Below are 19,492 nucleotides of genomic sequence, written 5' to 3'. Positions count from 1 at the left end.
TATTTGTGAAGCTTCTCATAAGAAATTGAGATAGCCAATTATAAATGGATAATAGTAAATGCCCTTTTAGATTCGTTTTTAAAAAACTAAAGAATGAAAACAGCCTTAGGCATAATGAGCATTTATCTCATTTTAATACTTTGCAGAAATGTGTGGAGATAAAAACATCGCTATTTTATTAAGTATAACTAATGCCTTAACCTGTAGTATGAGTAGTCTGTGTAATATTTTTATTTGAGGGTTTAGCATATACAAGGAGCATTTTTAAATTTAATGTTTTGGTAACATTTGTATGGATTTTCCTTTTTCACTTTTTGCATTTCATTATTTTTTCCTCTTATGTAGGGTAAAGCTGACACTAGAGGGTCTGGAGGAAGATGACGATGATAGGTTATCTCCCACTGTTCTTCACAAAATGTCCAATAGTCTGGAGATATCCTTAATAAGTGACAATGAGTTCAAGTGCAGGCATTCACAGCCGGAGTGTGGGTATGGCTTACAGCCTGATCGTTGGACAGAGTATAGTATACAGACAATGGAACCAGATAACCTGGAACTAATATTTGATTTTTTTGAGGTGAGTATATCTCACTGAAGGGAGTGAGAGACAATGCAGACAAGAGCTTATTTTTACATATGTTTTGATTTTTATCATAGTTTAATTTGTGTAAATGCATGATTCATACAACTTGTTAGATGTTTACTCCTCTATACATGTTAGCAGATTTTAAAAATGCAAGAGTTGACAGATTCAGGTACTATTAAAATTATAATTGAGAATTTCAGAATTGATGTTTTCAATAATTTTTCTTTGTCTTTAATTTTTGTCAATTTGATTACTCTGTGTATTGGTGTGTTTCTTCTTGGGTTTATCCTGCCTGGGACTCTGTGCTTCCTGGACTTGGATGGCTATTTCCTCTCCCATGTTAGGGAAGTTTTCGACTATAATCTCTTCAAATATTTTCTTGGGTCCTTTCTTTCTCTCTTCCCTTTCTGGGACCCCCTATAATGTGAATGGTGGTACATTTAATGTTGTCCCAGAGGACTCCTGGGCTGGCTTCATTTCTTTTCATTCTTTTTTTCTTTATTTTGTTCCGTGGCAGTGAATTCCACCATTCTGTCTTCCAGGTCACTTATCCGTTCTTCTGCCTCAGTTATTCTGCTATTGATTCCTTCTAGTGTATTTTTCATTTCAGTTATTGTATTCATCTCTGTTTGTTTGTTCTTTAATCTTCTAGGTGTTTGCTCTTTAATTCTTCTAGGTCTTTATTAAACATTTCTTGCATCTTCTCGATCTTTGCCTCCATTCTTTTTCCGAGGTCCTGTATCATCTTCACTCTCATTATTCTGAATTCTTTTTCTGTAAGGTTGCCTGTCTCCACTTCACTTAGTTGTTTTTCTGGGGTTTTATCTTGTTCCTTCATCTGATACATAGACCTCTGCCTTTTCATTTTGTCTATCTTTCTGTGAATGGGGTTTTCATTCCATAGGCTGCAGAATTCAGAATTGATGTTTTAAATCAAGACCAGATGTCTTGATGTCTGTGTCTATTCTAAATATAAATAAATTGTATCCAGAGGAGCTTCCAAGGATAGAGGGAAGGGCAGGCTGTGTAACTCTTGGTGGCAAACTAGCATGATTGAGTCCTTTATGACTGAAGTCTTTGGTTTATTGAAGCATTTTATAAGAATTCATTGTAACAGTGGACCCATTTTTGCAACTTTACTTGATATTATAAATATGTAAGAAAAAATAGTTGCTATGAAAATTGTGCCGGTTTATTCAGAATCTGTGCTGCCAACTTTCCAGAGCTGCTTGTGCCACTTTACACTAGAGCTGTCTGCTTATGGACTGTTCAGCTGCTCCTCACGAATAACACTGGGTCCTCCCCTAAGGTCCTGGCTCTTTGGTGTTTCCACTCTCATTTCCAGTAGATTAGAGTTTAGCTTTTTGAGAGTAGGGAATATTCCTTGCCCAACAGTAGCACCTAGCCACTGTTTCTTAAAATAGCAAAATTCAGCATGGGTTAGAATTCAGTAAGTAACACTTATAATAAAGTTATAACCTTATAATTAGATCTTGCCTAATTAATAAGATCTGTGAGACTTTTATTCTAAAAATATGAGGTTTTGGTTGAACATTTCCTTGTTCTTTTAGTACCTACCTCTTAATAATCTCTCGAGCAGCCTAATTTCCCTTTCATTTGGTTAGCAGTTTTGGAAATACAAATTCATAGACTAGGTGGATAAAATATGCTGTATAATCTCAAAGTTGAGTATTCAGTGTCCTATCCCTCTATGTCATCTGTGTAGATGCATTTTTAAAGCATAAAATATACATTAAAAGTCACTACAGGTATATCTTAGTCTTGGAATGTAAAAGTACTTAGAATCTTTCAGTCTGAGCTTTATATTTGCCTAATACATGTTAGAGGATCAGAAGTGCAAATCAATAGTTTTGATCAATAAAGTAACACATAAAGTCTTAAATATACTATATACTAAATATCTTTATATACTAAAAGAAAATGTGTTACAACAAAGCTATCTAAATTACCTGAATATAAATTTGGTTGTATTTCTTGCTGATCTTCCTCTATAGAGTCTGAGTTGATTTTTAAAGGGTGTCGTTTGATCTTTAAATGAAAAATATTGAAGTATAAGAATTTGGGTTATTCTTAACCTCATTTTTCAGGAAGATCTCAGTGAACACATAGTTCAGGGCGATGCTCTTCCTGGACATGTGGGTGCAGCATGCCTCTTATCATCCACCATTGCAGAGAGTGGGAAGAGTGCTGGAATCCTTACTCTTCCCATCATGAGCAGAAATTCCAGAAAAACAATAGGCAAAGTGAGAGGTAAGCCTGGAGAAGCAGGGTGACCCTTTACAAATAAGCAGATTAAGTTAGGATTTTAATTAGTTTCAAATTGAGCTTTTGAGAATGGTAAAGAATTAAATTAATAAGTTGTTTTAGAATATTAACAAATACAGTAACAATAAGGACATATCTAATTTTCTGGAAGCTTTAATTTGAATGCGTTTTGACTTGATTTCTTTCTATTTGATTGATTGATAAAGCTGTTTTGAGTGGTTTTTAAGTGTAATTGAGCTCGTCATAGCCTTTTTAATTGTCTTTATTTCCCTTCCCCCTTTTTTTCGTATGAAAGTTGACTATATAATTATTAAGCCGTTACCAGGATACAATTGTGACATGAAATCTTCATTTTCCAAGTATTGGAAGCCAAGAATACCATTGGATGTTGGACATCGAGGTGCAGGAAATTCTACAACAACTGCTCAGTAAGTTGAATATTTGAGTAGTACTAGCATTTGGTAGCTCATGCTTGATAAAGTTAAATAGGTTTGACCAACTAAAAGGTCAAACGATCCTTTTAATTATTACCCTGGGATTTAAATGTAATTTGGTAATTGGGGTTTCCAGTTAAATTAATTAGAGACTAACTCTCTTGTAAGATTCTGGTCAGTCTTTTTAGTATTCTGCTGAATTGATGAGAGAGACATTAAAACTAGAAAGCCAGGAAGGGAGAACTTGATGCAGTCAGCCTGATGACATCAGTGTGTCTGTGTTGTGGTCCTGACTTTCAGCATGTTGTTCTCTCAGGGTCTTAGTTTCCTCACCGGTTCTCAGTAGTTTCCATACTTTCACCGTGTTGGTGTGTCTGCCTTTTTCCACCCTTCCCTGGTCTGCCAGTATCAAGTCAACCTGAGGCTTCAATGCAGGGAGCAAGTTTCTCCACTACTTCATGCCCATTGCAAAGGATTGTTTTCCTTAACCGGTCACCTCACTTGGGGAGATATGGCATGGTATAGGATATATCTGTATTCAGCTTGTAAATACCTAAAATTGTTAGAGCTTGATTTGTGGAATGAATGCACACACCAACCAAGTGATGGTCACAGTCTTATTTTGGGGATGGCAAAGTTAGCCTCAAAATAGAGAATAAGTACTATGTTCATTGTTGAAAATGTAGTTGACTTCTTTACTAAATTTATCTTTTCTATAGTAATGATAACTATATTTCTTTTCCTTCAGGCTTGCTAAAGTTCAAGAAAATACTATTGCTTCTTTAAGAAATGCTGCTAGTCATGTAAGTGAATCTCTCTTTCTTTAAACAACTTTGGACTGGTGGTCCAGAGGTAGAAAAGTAGAGAAATGTAGGTCTGGAGAGCCTCCTTCAGTCTGCATTAATAGGTTAAAAGGGAAAATATTTATGCCTTTTCTGAATATATTTCTAAATGAAGATAAAGTATTTCTAGGCATTTTTATTTAGATTCATGGTGAAGACTGGCGTTAAAACAATGGAATCCTAAGCATCCTCTTAAAAATTAATTAATTAATTAATTTGAAGTATAGTTGATGTATATTATATAAATTACAGCTGTACAATATAGTAATTCACAATTTTTAAAGATTATTCTCCATTTATAGTTATTATAAAATATTTGCTGTATTCCCTGTGTTGTACAGTATATCCTTGTAGCTTATTTTAAACCTAATAGTTTGTACCACTTAACCCCCTACCCTTTATTGCCCCTCCTCCCACCTTCCCTCTTCCCACTGGTAACCACTAATTTGTTCTCTATATCTGTGAGTCTGTTTCTTTTTTGTTATATTCACTAGTTATGTTCTTTAGATTCCACCTAAGTGATGTCATACAGTATTTGTCTTTCTCTGACTTATTTCATTAGCATAATACCCTCCAAGTCCATCCATGTTATTACAAATGGCAAAATGTCATCCTTTTTTTATGGTTGAGCAGTATTCCAGTGTGTGTGTGTGTGTGTGTGTGTGTATACACACACACACGCACACATACCTTCTTTATCCATTCACTTAGGTTGCTCCCATATCTTGGCAGTTGTAACTAATGTGCTGTGAACATTGGAGTGCATATGCCTTTTCGAATTAGTGTTTTTGTTTTCTCTGTATACTCTGAAGTGGAATTGCTGGATCATATAGTAGTTATCTTTTTAATTTTTTGAAAAACCTCCATACTGTTTGCCACAGTGGCTACACCAGTTTACATTCCCATCAACAGTGTAGGAGGGCTCCCTTTTCTTTACATCCTTTCCAACATTTGTATTTGTGTTCTTTTTGATGATAGCCATTCTGACAGTTGTGAGATGATAACTCATTGTAGTTTTGATTTGTATTTCCTTAATGATTAGCGATGCTGAGCATCTTTTTTAAAAAAAATATTTATTTATTTATTTGGTTGCACCAGGTCTTAGTTGCAGTAGGCAGGCTCCTTAGTTGTGACATGCCAACTCTTAGTTGTGGCATGCATATGGGATCTAGTTCTCTGACCAGGGATGGAACCTGGGCCGCCTGCATTGGGAGCGTGGAGTCTTATCCACTGTGTCACCAGGGGAGTCCCTGAGCATCTTTTCATGTGCCTGTTGGCCATCTGCATTTCCTCTTTGGAAAAATGTCATTTCGTTTCTTCTGCCAGGTTTTTACTTGGGTAGTTTGTTTTTTTGATGTTGAGTTGCATAAGCTTTTTATATATGTTGGATATTAACTCCTTATGAGTCATAATCACGTGCAAATATCTTCTCCCATTCAGTAGGTTGTCTTTTTGTTTTGTTGATGGTTTGCTTTGCTGTGCAAAAGCTTTTAAGTTTAATTCTGTCCCATTTGTTTGTTTTTTAAGCATCCTTTTTTTTTGAGATAACATTTTAAGTGTTTGAGGCATGAAAAACATTCCCCATTAAGCACTGCATTTCATCAGTTGAATTACTATGCTCATTTAGATTCACTTTGGAAATAACGTTTACAGAAGGATTTGATAGTGATTTTATGTAACACTTTTTAAAGTCAGTTTGCATCCTTTATACCAACTTGATTATGTTGAAGTTCTTAACTCCTTTTATATAATTATTCAGAGATAGTCCTTTTTTTTTTTTTTTAGCTTTTAGTTTTTTCAGCACCTGAAGCTTGACATTTTTAATCAAGAACCTGTGTATTTCCCCCCATATTCCACTATACCTCAAGTTAAGCCTCATGTTCTCAAGTTAAACTAAGGGGAAAATGGAGGAACATCTCATTTTATTTTGTTTTTTTTCCAGTGTCCTCCACATGCCTTAAACTTAGCCTTTTTAAAAATAGTTCACCAAATAAATTTGATTTGTCAGATGTTTAACTTTATCACTTATATGAGCAAACATCTATTCTAAGACATACTTTTTTCATATTTTAATATCTCTAAAATTGGGATAGTTTTACAGCTGTTTTAGCTTCTCATGGCTTGATTGGCATTGTTTTTTCTCCCTCTTAGTGGTATATAAAATAATGATGCATTTTGTATTTCATGACAGATTGATTATCATAATTATTTTAATGTTTAAAAATGTTAATAGTGGATAGTTATGTCTTTGTATTGAGAGGATATTAAATCTGTGAGTATGTTGTGCTGTAGGTCATTATTTGGAACCAGTTTTAGTTCATTGTAGCTAAGTAATCTAAACGTGGTTTTATTAGCTGTCAACACATGAAGCTCCCTGATAAAGAATTTTTAGGGTCTCTGCTTTTTGAGAGAGGATTTCATTAAGCCCTTTTCTTCTGTTGAAACCCTTTGTACTCTTATGGATCTTATGTTACTTGTGAAAGGCTGGTTTGATTTAATGTTAAAGACATCTTTGAAGAGATTTTGGTTATTATTGGCTTATTTCTTTTTTTTCTTTTTTTTTTTTTTTTTTTTTGCGGTACGCAGGCCTCTCACTGTTGTGGCCTCTCCCGTTGCGGAGCACAGGCTCCGGACGCGCAGGCTCAGCGGCCATGGCTCACGGGCCCAGCCGCTCCGCAGCATGTGGGATCTTCCCGGACCGGGGCACGAACCCGTATCCCCTGCATCGGCAGGCGGACTCTCAACCACTGCACCACCAGGGAAGCCCTATTATTGGCTTATTTCTTAAAGCTTGCTCACATGTGAATTTTTTCTTTTTTTAAAACTTTTGGCTGCACTGTACAGCATGTGGGATTAGTTCCCTGACCAGGGATTGAACCCGCACACCTGCAATGGAAGCGCAGAGTCTTAACCACTGGATTGCCAGGGAAGTCCCTTACACATGAATTTTGAGATCAGGTTTTATCTCTTAGTAAATTTATCTTTCTAAAGGATGGTGATCATGTAAAATTAAACTTTTAAACTGTAAAGTTATAATTTCTTTTAATCGTTGTAACTATTTAGGGGACATAGGGTTTGTTCTCTTTGGTAAAAATGATTTGTGTCATTGTCTTGTTGACAATAGAAGGAGCTAAGCTTATTTCCTGCTTCAGAAGTCATTGAGGAAGTAGGCTCCTTTGGTTCTAGTCTCTGATCCATATGTACTGAAAAGTTGAGCATCTTCCTTGACCTAAAGCTAGGGTAAGGGATGGAAACGTGTCCATTCTCATACAGCACTTCTCTGGGCCATAGACACATTACAGAATCCTCAAACCTTGTATTCTTTGATCCCACCCAGCTGGCTTTCTTATAGTGAATGCACAAATTTGTATGTCAGTTTATGTTCTCAGCCTTTATTTGGATTAATTCATATGTCATGATGGACCTGACTTAAGTCTAATTTGTGTCCACCTTTCTTCTGTTTAGGCTTCTATTAGGAAATTTGGCATATGCGTCATTCTTGTTGCCCATTTCTGCTTTCTCTTTCTTTTCAGCAGAAGTTATAGTTTCCTCTTTAATCTGATTATTGAGGTTTTATTAAGAAAGGTTGTAAAGTGTACTGCTCAAGTGCACCAAGGAGCAGAGCTAAGAGACTGAAGCTTATTCTTGTTCCCACCTCACCGTTGAGGTTCCCCTGTCCATCTGAGGTGTGTAGGGGCATTGAGGTGCGAGGTAGCCATGCTCCAGGCGCCACTTCTGCTAATAGCAGTAGCAGAGGTGACACTGGTGGAGGCTGTCCACTGCCACAGAAGGGCCCCAGGGTGTGTTCGAGTAGGATCAGAACCCATTTTTTTGCCAGGAAAAAATTGCTGTGCTATTGCAAAAAAGAAATTATAATTGTTTTAAAAGAAGAAATTACCTTTTAGGAAAAGCTTGAAGTATAGCATTAAATAATTCATGAAGAAGTTTTGTGTGTACAAGTCTATAATTTTATGGTGAACAATAAATTTCTCATGTTCTTATAGTTTTAGATGTATCGTGGGCCAGATAATATTTTTCAAATACTTGTTTCTTTTATTTCTGTCAGGGTGCAGCCTTTGTAGAATTTGATGTACATCTTTCAAAAGATTTTGTGCCTGTAGTGTATCATGATCTGACCTGTTGTTTGACTATGAAAAAGGTATGTAGAAATTCCTTTATTTTAAACTCTTACAGTTAGACAATAGGTTTTAAAACAAGGAAGTTTTGTATACACATACCATGCCATTTTACATAAGGGACATGAGCATCTGTAGATTTTGGTATCTGTGAGGAGTCCTGGAACCAATCCCCTGCAGATACTGATGGATGACTATATATTTAATTATTTATTTAATGGAGTTGGTTAGTTCATTTTCTTAGGGAATTACTGCCAATTCTTTCCTCTCTCAAGCTCCTTCCTACAACATCAAGAGAGAGGGAGGAGTCAGGAATTAATTTTCTTGAGTATTTTCTCTGTATTTCTGAATTTCCCTTTTTTTTATGTTATTTAACAAAAAGGATATCACACGTGGTTTCTGTATCATTCTGCCACTGTCCTTCTGTTGAGGTAGGAAAGGAAGCTATCAGAGTGTTTGTTTTCAGGCTCCTTTCTCTTTTTGCTTCAAGCTTTTTCTCAAGTTAATAGGCTTATATGATTTGACTAGTGGGAAGAGCCACAGTGAAAAATAAAATTGGAGAAGTGCTTCGGAGCCAGATAGTGGAGAGCCTCAGGGGTTTAGACTTAGGAGCTAGGGACTTTTTTTGAAAGACTTTAGAACCAAGTAGAGAAATGTTTAGAAGTAAACTTCCAGATGAATATTTCGGTACCTGATGTAGGACAACTTAAGAGGACAGAGACTAGAGACAAGGGGAGTGGAAATGTGGGCCAAAACTTAAGACAAACCTGAACTGGAGTAGAGATGGTGAGAATGGAAAAGAGGACATGATAGAGGAGAAACCAGAAGGAGATTTGAAAAAGCATATAATTTCTTTAAAATTATAGTTACTGTTGTACAGAAATAATTGTAATAATTATATAGTATCTGGACCTCAGTATACAAGTTAACCAAGTGATTTTTCAGGGACTTAAACTAGGAGGCTTCTTTAAAACCCTTTTCTTTGGCATTTTCTTTAAAACTGTGTTGGGTATCATTTTCCATTGTGTTGATCTAAAGTTAAGGCTGCTACATGTAGAAGACAGCTACATGTAGAAGAATGAATTAGAACATTCTCTAACACCATATTTAAGAATAAACTCAAATTGGATTACAGACCTAAATGTAAGACCAGATACTATAAAACTCTTAGAGGAAAACATAGGCAGAATGTTAGACATAAATTGCAGCAATGTTTTTTTGGATCTATATCCTAGAGTAATGGAAATAAAAACAAAAATAAACAAATGGGACCTAATTAAACTTTAAAGCTCTTGCACAGCAAAGGAAACCATAAACAAAACAAAAAGACAACCTACTGACTGGGAGAAAATATTTGCAAATGATGCTACTGACAAGGGATTAATTTCCAAAATATACAAAGAGCTCATACAGCTTAATATCAAAAAAACAAACATCCCGATCAAAAAGTGGGCAGAAGGACTAAATAGACATTTCTCCAAAGAAGACATACAGATAGCCAACAGGCACATGAAAAGATGCTCAGTATCTCTAATTGTTAGAGAAACGCAAATCAAAACTGCAATGAGGTATCACTTCACACCAATCAGAATGGCCATCATCAAAAAGTCTAAAAATAATAAATGCCGGAGAGGGTATGGAGAAAAGGGAACCTTCGTACACTGTTGGTGGGAAGTAAATTGGTGCAGCCAGTATGGAGATTCCTCAAAAAACTAAAAAATTGAGTTACTATATGATCCTGCAGTCCCACTCCTGGGATTTCTGGAGAAAACTATAATTTGAAAAAATACCTGCACCCCAGTGTTCATTGCAGCACTCTTCACAATAGCCAGGACATGGCTAAATGTACATTGACAGATGAATGGATACAGATGAATGTGTAAAGATATGCACACATACAATGGAATACTACTCAGCCATAAAAAAGAATAAAATAATGCCATTTATAGTGACATGAATGGACCTAGAGATTATCATACTAATTGAAGTAAGTTAGAAAAATAAAGACAAATACCATATGATATCACTTACATGTGGAATCTAAAATATGACACAGATGAACTTATTTACAAAACAGAAACAGACTTAGAAAACAAAGTTATGGTTACCAAAGGGGAAAAGGGGTGGTTGAGGTATAAATCAAGAGTTTGGAATTAGCAGATACAAACTACTATATATAGTGTAGATAAACAAGGTCCTGTTGTACAGCATAGGGAACAGTATTCAATGTCTTATAACCTGTAATGGAAAAGAATCTGAAAAAGAATAGATATATAATTACTTATATATATATACACACATATATAAAAGTATAACTGAATCACTTTTCTGTACACCTGAAAGTAACACAATATTGTAAATTAAGTATACTTCAAGATAAAGAAAGTTTGATTTGCTAAGATGTACCAGACACTGCATGGTGTAGTATGCAAGGCACCTATGACAAGGCACCTAGCTCTGCCTGCTAGTGGATTCTAAACAGTCATATCAGTTTGGATTATTATCATTTACAGAAAAGGACCCTTCCCTTTCTGTGAAAGGGTATTAGGAGAAGGAAGGAAGGTGATGCGCCTATTTGTTTGTTTAAATTTATTTATTTTGGGGGGGCCACGCTGCGTGGCTTGTGGGATCTTAGTTCCCCGACCAGGGATTCAGCCTGGGCCCTTGGCAGTGGAGAGCACTGAGTCCTAACCACTGGACCTCCCAGGAATTCCCAAGATGCACCTATTTAGATGACAGAAGTAGAATTACTTAATAGAATTGGGCAGGTTGTTTTTGCTGTGGGGAAATGTTAATGCAAAGCGAAATGAGAAGGAATGGAGTGGTGAAGGAACTCACTAACCAAGATTGAGATTAATGACTCTACCTGTAATTTCTAAAAATCCATGAGGGCCAATTGAAGAGTATAACTGATCCTCAGTTTTCACCAGACTTTGTCCTGCTCTTAAGTTGAACCTGGTTCAGTTAATTGCAGAATGAAAGCAATGAATTATATATTTTTTAGTATTAATTTTTAAGTATTTTCCTTAAAAAAACAATTTATGTTCATTTATAAAATTATAAGTAGTTCAGAAGATTATGAAATGAAAAGTAAATCTTCCTTTACTTTTTCTCCTTGGTTGTACTCCCTTCTCTTAATAGTTTCTTGCATGTCCTTCCAGAAGAAATTTATAGCCTCATACTATATATACATGAATGAATATAAATGTAACGGATTTTAATATATTTGTTGGATTGATGATTTATTGGTGGTACATTAACTCATTTTCTTAAGATAGAAGTGCCTAAACAGTGTGACATTTGATATGATATTAAAGTCTAATAAAACAGATATGCTCCTTGGGAAAGCATTTATAATAGATTAGGGTTCCTATTAAATATTACTACTTACAGCTAACCAGACGATTTTTTCATGACAGTTGATTTCTGTGGCTGTTTTTAACCAAACTTCAGTTTAAAAGGTTTAGAAACTTACTGATAGAAACTAATCCTTACTTAGATCCTGCATGCCTGTTGACTTCCTAGTCATGTAGCATGGATATATGTCAAATAAAATGTAAACAGCGTGACAGGAAATAGGGGAAATGACTGACTTGTGGCTTGGTTCTCAGTGTGTCTTTAGTGCTACAGCTTCTTCCCAGCTGTTTTCTTCCAGGCACTCCCACGTACATTAAAAACAAAAGCCAGAATTTAAGAGCTGGGAGGTAGTGTTCAGTAGCAAGGGCTCCCCTGCGTGGGCTCACTGTGGCCACCAAACTGTTATTCTCATCAGTAAATTGAGATATTAGGCCAGTTTAGAGTAAACATTCAGTAATAACGTGGGGCCCAATTTACTCTCTCTCTTTTAGAAATTTGATGCTGATCCAGTTGAATTATTTGAAATTCCAGTAAAAGAATTAACCTTTGACCAACTCCAGTTGTTAAAGGTAGTAATAAAGTGTAAAATGTAAATTATCTTTTAGTTTTAGGACTATTTGTACTTGTATATAGTAATGTTCTCTTTGTGCATGGGTATGACTAGATATATACAGCATGTATTGAGTCTGTGCTTTGGTTTTCTGTTCTGTTAGGAAGAATGGGTTCGTGCTCATCCATCTGTCTTCTTTAACAGTTTCTATGGACCCCATCTTTGTTTTGCTTTTTTGAAGGAGATGGGTTATAAGTCTTTATAGGCCATAGGGGCTAGCCGTAATCTTAGGTTGTCTCTGGTCTGCTTTAGCTCTTTTTTTATTTTATACTTGGCCTTCTATGCTATTGTTGATTTTTATAACTATGCTACTATCTAAGATCCTCCTGTATTTTACTGTGTAATTTTACATGATCCCTCTTCTTATTCTCATTAGATACCTAATTATTAGATACCTAAATTATTGGTTGATTGAGTATAAACAGTTTCCTAACCTAATAATTTTTATATTCTCCCCTACTTGGGTATTTGGTCATGATTTTATGCATATGTATGTAAATATAAAATATATACAGTGGTAAGTGCTTATTCTTATTAAACTGATGATTCTGTATTTTATAATTTCTCCTAACTTGCTAGCTTTTCAAGTTATAGTTCTATTAACCATATCTTCATAAACTAAGGCCTTTTTTTCTGATTACATTTTGTGTGTGTGTGTGTGTGTGTGTGTGTTTTCTAGCTCACTCATGTGACTGCACTAAAATCTAAAGAACTGAAAGGTATGTACCAATGTGAAAACACTGTTTTCATTTCATAATTAGCATTATGAATTTCCTTATCCATTTTAACTTACTCTTGGTGACCTTAATATAATACTGGGTTATATAAATGTAATTTTATAGACATGAAGGCTTTATATGTATTAATTGTCAAATGCATACATGTCATGTATAGTAAGCATGATTTTTCACTTTTATGAATTTTCTTAGCTTGATCAAAAATTCTTTATAATTTTGTACCTATCCATTCTTTTTTTTAAAATTAATTAATTTGGGTCTTAGTTGCGGCAGGTGGGCTCCTTAGTTGCAGCTCGCCGGCTCCTTAGTTGTGGGTTGTTGGCTTCTAAGTTGTGGCAGGTGGGCTCCTTAGTTGTGGCACGCAGGCTCCTTAGTGTGGCATGTGAACTCTTAGTTGCAGCATGCATGTGGGATCTAGTTCCCTGACAAGGGATCAAACCCAGGCCCCCTGCATTGGGAGCACGGAGTCTTAACCACTGTGCCACCAGGGAGGTCCCTCTTTCCAGACATTCTTAAGCATTACAAAGTACAGAATGTATCAAGTATAGAATCTGGCTCCAGAGCCAGGAGTTTGAAACCAGCTGTAGCATTTACCAACTGTGACCTCAGTTACTTTATTTAACCACTCTGTACCTCAGTTTCCTCAAAGCTTGTCCTACCCACAAAATCCCTTTGTAATTCCACTTTACTTTCTACTTCCACAGAATTTAATAGTCTGTGACATTCATTTTAGCCTTGGTGTGTCCTTTTTTTTAACCCTTTATTTTTCTATATGTCCTGTCTCTTCTGCCAGGATGTAAACCTCTCAAGGGTGGGGGAAATGTTTTTATATTCCCTGAAACATTTACAGTACTCTGGTTATAGTAGGTACTCATTAGATGTTAATCTGCATTTAGGATAACAGGATAGTTGGAATGCCTTTATGAAGAAATTAGTGAGGTGCCAAAGACTCCAAAGATTATTCTCAGAGCATAAATATGACTTTACAAGCTTATAAATAGTTCATAACTGTTAATAGTAAAATCAATTTTACCTTTAATTTATTTGACTGGAAAATTTTACATGATTTAGTTTTTGAATTTGTAATGCACTAGGGTTGGTTATTTTTGTTGTCATTTTTGTTTTGCTTTTTGTTCCTGGGTGATTTTTTTTTTTAATCTTGATATAAAAATTTTTCTCTTTTGGAAAAAAATTCTTGTGTGCCTTGAGACATCAATTTTGGATTAAATGGTAATGGTACCTATAGATTCTCTTAATTTCTAACTTGATATCTCAAGTAGAAGTATTAGCAAGATTACACAGCCCTTAATTTCATTGAGAAATAACAAATCACTGCTTGTGACTCCTTTCTTAAAATTATATTACAGTTTTTATAAGAAAATAATCACTGTTGAGGTCATAAACTGTGATGTTCCTACTAAATGTTGTAAACCAGTCTTCATAAAGGATGCTTATTTTGAAAATGGGGGTTTTAATGGTTAAAATTAATAAATACAGGAGCCTTCAAAAATACTATATATGAAAGGATCTCATAACTACTTCATCTTTTTTTTTTTGCCTTCAGAATTTAGGAAAAGGTCTTAGTGATAAAATGGCATTTATCTACTGAGTTTTTGTAATTTAAATTTTCAGAATCTGTGGTTGAGGAGGAAAATTCCTTTTCTGAAAATCAGCCATTTCCTTCTCTTAAGATGGTAAGTTCTTTAGGAAAACTAGGGCAGGCTATCATTATTCTGTTATATCTGAATAATTTATTTTGGTCTTTTAAATGGGCACTAAAAAGGCTGTGTAAAAGACAACATTAATGTAAACTCATGTTTGATGCTTTTTAGAGAAGATACATTCTTGTGAAGTGTGCCTATGGTGCCTTTTTTTTTTTTTTGAGAAACTTATTTGCTCAAATGAATAAAATTCCTACCTCATTGGGTTAATTTGGTAAGAAAAGGAAATTCACATATTTCTGTATATAAACAGGAAGGAAAGGGCACAGAAAAGGGGTTGGGGAGTGTGGCGATGGGAGAGGCATTTTTATAATATGTAAGGCTGGTCCTTAGCTTTTAGAGAGAAATTCCCCAACCAAAGAAAATAAGTACCCTGGTTACTTAAAATGAAAACAGATTTCAAGTATTCACTCTGAAAATGTGTAACAAAAACTGGCATGAAGATTTAAAAACTAGACCCAGTTCATAGAGGAATTCCTTTGACAGCGTCAGGCAAGCCTCCGTGGATACCAGATACCTTCTTTGGCCATGCTGAGTCTCCTTGCTGGCTCCAATTCCTAATTTTTTCTCTTCTCCACTGTCTTTTTCTGGTGATGTGTCAGGTACAATAGACTTCTTAGGCAAAAATTGGTAATTTCAGTTTATCATGATTATTCACCCTCCGAAAAGGATGCTACAAGAGAACCCCTAAAATAGACATTGTCTTAGTTCATTTAGAGCATGATTTGTATAAATTTTCAGATATTTATGAAGCCCAGCTAAGTCATTCCTTCTAGTCCAAAATTCTGAAATCATTTGGTTCTTAGAAATTCCATGATTTCTAGACTTGTGATTTCATAGAACAGAAAAACAGGCTTTTAAAAAATTGTTTCTCAAAGGTTTAACAACTTTCGTTTAGCCAAATAAGTTAAACACACATTTATTCATTCACTTTGCCATCACTATAATTTAATCAGAAAGTTTAAATCCAAAGAAAGGCCAAACGCAATCTTAGTATAAAGGGGAATCCTTCTGCAAATTTGATGTATACCAATCTCAACACTAACATACACTATTGTCCTTATTTTTCTGATTTTGCATTAGTTCAGTAAAATTGTGGCAGGTACGTTAACTAAATAAGGCTAAACATATCAGAGAACAAAGTCAAAAAGCCCCACAGGAGATTGAGTACAACGTGTTTTAGGTACTGTACTTTTCATGCAGCAGGGGCTAGATCCCAGGTCACCAGAGTCCCAGGCTGTGTTCTTACTCTGTTAGCATTCTTTTATTTGCTATTATAAAATTAAATACCATATATATTATACATATTAAGTGATTTCTACACTTTGAAATACTAACTAAAGAAACCAGCTGATTGTAAGTTAATAACCAAGCTTCATATTTTAGATTGGATTTTCTAGTTATGCTGCCCAAGTGGTGTTATTGCAAAGTGGGTAGATAATTTAGTTTTTATTTTTAAAATAAATTTATTTTATTTAATTTTGGCTGCATTGTGTCTTCGTTGCTGTGTGTGGGCTTTCTCTAGTTGCGGTGAGCGGGGGCTACTCTTCATTGCGATGCGCGGGCTTCTCATTGCGGTGGCTTCTCTTGTTGCAGACCACAGGCTCTAGGCGCGTGGGCCTCAGTTGTGGCTCACGGGCTCTAGAGCGCAGGCTCAGTAGTTGTGGCGCACAGGCTTAGTTGCTCCGTGGCATGTGAGATCTTCCCGGACCAGGACTCGAGCCCGTGTCCCCAGCATTGGCAGGCGGATTCTTAACCACTGCGCCACCAGGGAAGTCCAAAGTGTCTAGATAATTTAGATATATTGACACTATATTATTTGTTAATTTATATAGATATAGACCTATTTATTTATGAGCCTCTTTAATTTGGAGTTAACATCTTTCCAGGAGGTTATCACTGTGGTGTTAGTTAAGCATCACCACCTTCACAACAAGCTAGAAATCATGGTTTTTCATATAACCATATCTTAGTAAAGTAGACTGACATACCTGAATGCAATTCAGAAAACATGACAAATGTCTTTTTAAATTCATGAGGCTGCCTATCTTATTACTGCTCACTTTAGCTGTTCAGTAGTGATGGTGAAAAGGATTTTAGGTCAGGATCATCTTTGCAGTTAGTAGTGATTGATTATCACAGATATTGCTAAAGACAACTGCCTTTGCTATTTAATTTCTTTTGACTTTCTTATTCAACTTAATCATCAACCAGGTTGTCAGTTTGAGTATAAGAAAAGATAGTGGTTTTTGCTGAAGGCACAAAACACTTTATCCTTACAAGTGATATGTTTTCTTATAGTTTGCTTTTTGTAATTAATCCGTTTTTCTTTTTTCCTTCTTATTCTACCATTCATCTCACCAAAAATGAAACAAAATTTACCACCAACAAACACAACTCTAGGTTTTAGAGTCTTTGCCAGAAGATGTAGGGTTTAACATAGAAATAAAATGGATCTGCCAACAAAGGGTAAGTCATTTTCCATGTGGCACATTCTTCGTTCCTCCCTCCCCCATTTCTTTAAATGCATTCATTCCCATCTCTTTGTTTTAATGGAATAAATGAAACTGAAATCGTGGCTTCTTCCAGCAAGCACAGTGCTTGTTGGAACTTTTAAGTAAAGCATATCTTACACTTAGACTAATATTTAAGTTCTTAAAAGTAGTGATGAATGTATTATAGTAGAAATTCTAATTTACATGTGTCTCGTGTGCACATTAATATGGATGGTTTCTGGGCACACTTATAAAGTGAACAGTGAGAACTCTGGCCCGTCAGAACTTTATAACTCTGATTAGTTTTTGTTTTTTTTTTTAACCCCCTGTCTCAATATATACCTTAAATAAGTGCCTAAGCAGTTTGCTGTTAAGTGGCAGTAGCTAGTAATAATTAATCAAGAAAAGAAATTTCTGCAGACATGTTTTAAATCACTCTGAAATTTAGTCATTCTTTTTGTTCAATAATTATTGAAAAGCTGCTATGGGCCAGGCATTTTCTGAGTTCTGTGCTTAAGTAGTGAAGAAAACAGAATAAAGCCTTGCCTTCCTGAAACTTAACAGTCTTCTAGTCGAGGAAAACAACTTGGATGTATCAGATGGGGATATGTGTAAATGGATAAGGCTGCATGGTAAGAGGGCTGATTGGGGTGGGGGGACATTGGAAGTAGTTAATCCAGGCATCATGATTGGGCAATCCTGGTATTTGTTCTGGTCAGAATAATCTATAACTGCCCTTAAAGCATGTCTTCTATGTAGCTATTTATGATAAGCCGGTCCTGGCTAACATGTAACATGTAAGTGCACAACCATGGTTTTTCTAGTAGGTGACTTTTAGTTTTCAGAACTTTTAGAATTATTGTAATGACTAATACTTAAAATTTTTAATATTTGAATATCAACAGGGCTCTTGGTATCTTAACAATAATTAGAAAATTATTTTTATTATTTATTGAGGGCACTTGATATGCCTAAGACTCAAAGAATGAGATTTTTAACTGGTAATTCTTAATTACCAGGGTTTTGGGGTAGTGAGTTAGCAAACGAAGTGGAGTCTTTTTGTCCACTTATAGTTTATGAAGATTGCATAAAAATATTTTAAAGTCATGATAGATTTCAAATTTCCAGAGTTTTAGTTTTTATTTTGTTAACCTTATTAAAGCAAAAGTCTTTTGATGTTATAATTGCTTTGTATATAAGTGTCTCTATACCTAATTATGATAATAATTCACACAGGCCTTTTGCTTTCCTCATCTGTAAAATAAGAGTTGGACTAAATGTTCTCAAGAATTTTTCCTAGCACTGTGATTCTAAGGTATTTAATGACTTTTGTTTTCCTATTCTTCCATATAGGATGGAATATGGGATGGTAACTTATCGACATATTTTGACATGAATCTGTTTTTGGATATAATTTTAAAAACTGTCTTAGAAAATTCTGGGAAGAGGAGAATAGTATTTTCTTCATTTGATGCAGATATTTGCACAATGTGAGTAATTCAGCTTTTTTCTCTTATATGCTTAGACTGTAGCAAGGACTAAGGATACAGAGATTGTAGTTGGAGGTGGGGAAGTTCCCAGACTTCACCCTTGATTTGTCTTCTCAGTCCCATTGTATATATTCTCTATTGGGATGCCCTCCACACCCGCTGGGTTGTAGCACCTCATGCCTTGTGTTTCATTTTACAGATGTATAATGTCCTCCTTACCAAATTGTAAGCCCTCAAGGGATTTCTTTTTGCCCATTTCTGAGAATATTTTAACTCTTGTATAGAATAATTTAAATTTTTCTTTTTTTGACTAAAAGGCAGTACACGTTAATGGTGGTTATATCTCAGTAATGAGTATGCTTTAAAAATTTTGTTTATGTATTTAGTATTTTCTAAAATTTCAAAACAATATGTTATGGTTATCTCCCCAATGAAAAGTATTTTTTAAACTGTCTTTTTTAGGGTTCGGCAAAAGCAGAACAAATATCCCATATTATTTTTGACTCAGGGGAAATCTGATATTTACCCTGAACTCATGGACCTCAGATCTCGGACAACCCCCATTGCAATGAGCTTTGCACAGTTCGAAAATCTACTGGTAAGCTATGGTTGAATATTTTAATATTTATTTAAAAAAATGTTTTAGAGCACTAGTAAATAAAGTTACATATTAATTTAACATCTAATTGGTTAGTTTTGACCTATGTATAATGAGCAGGTAGCTCTACTTACAATGAGGATATTAAATCTCAGACCGAAAAGCAGTAAATGACCACCACCAACAAAAATTTTCTTGCA

At 35.2% G+C, this 19,492-nt stretch overlaps 1 protein-coding gene across 3 annotated transcripts in view; it reads left to right on the top strand.

Annotated features, from left to right (window-relative positions):
• The window catches only part of GPCPD1 (glycerophosphocholine phosphodiesterase 1), a 60,883-nt gene that overhangs the window by 27,842 nt on the left and 13,549 nt on the right, over positions 1-19,492 (top strand). For 2 of the 3 annotated variants that reach the window (XM_024123376.3, XM_024123375.3), the window contains 11 exons: positions 346-577; positions 2,695-2,857; positions 3,168-3,300; positions 4,055-4,109; positions 8,215-8,307; positions 12,133-12,210; positions 12,931-12,970; positions 14,621-14,682; positions 17,113-17,178; positions 18,558-18,694; positions 19,157-19,292. In XM_024123376.3, the coding sequence (XP_023979144.1) occupies positions 346-577; positions 2,695-2,857; positions 3,168-3,300; positions 4,055-4,109; positions 8,215-8,307; positions 12,133-12,210; positions 12,931-12,970; positions 14,621-14,682; positions 17,113-17,178; positions 18,558-18,694; positions 19,157-19,292 (1,195 nt within the window). The remainder of the gene's footprint in view (positions 1-345; positions 578-2,694; positions 2,858-3,167; positions 3,301-4,054; positions 4,110-8,214; positions 8,308-12,132; positions 12,211-12,930; positions 12,971-14,620; positions 14,683-17,112; positions 17,179-18,557; positions 18,695-19,156; positions 19,293-19,492) is intronic. The other variant, XM_024123377.3, reaches the window with a different exon arrangement.

This window comes from Physeter macrocephalus, chromosome 14 (assembly GCF_002837175.3).
Source record: "Physeter macrocephalus isolate SW-GA chromosome 14, ASM283717v5, whole genome shotgun sequence".
NCBI lineage: Eukaryota > Metazoa > Chordata > Mammalia > Artiodactyla > Physeteridae > Physeter > Physeter macrocephalus.
This window is presented reverse-complemented; position numbering and strand designations above follow the sequence as displayed.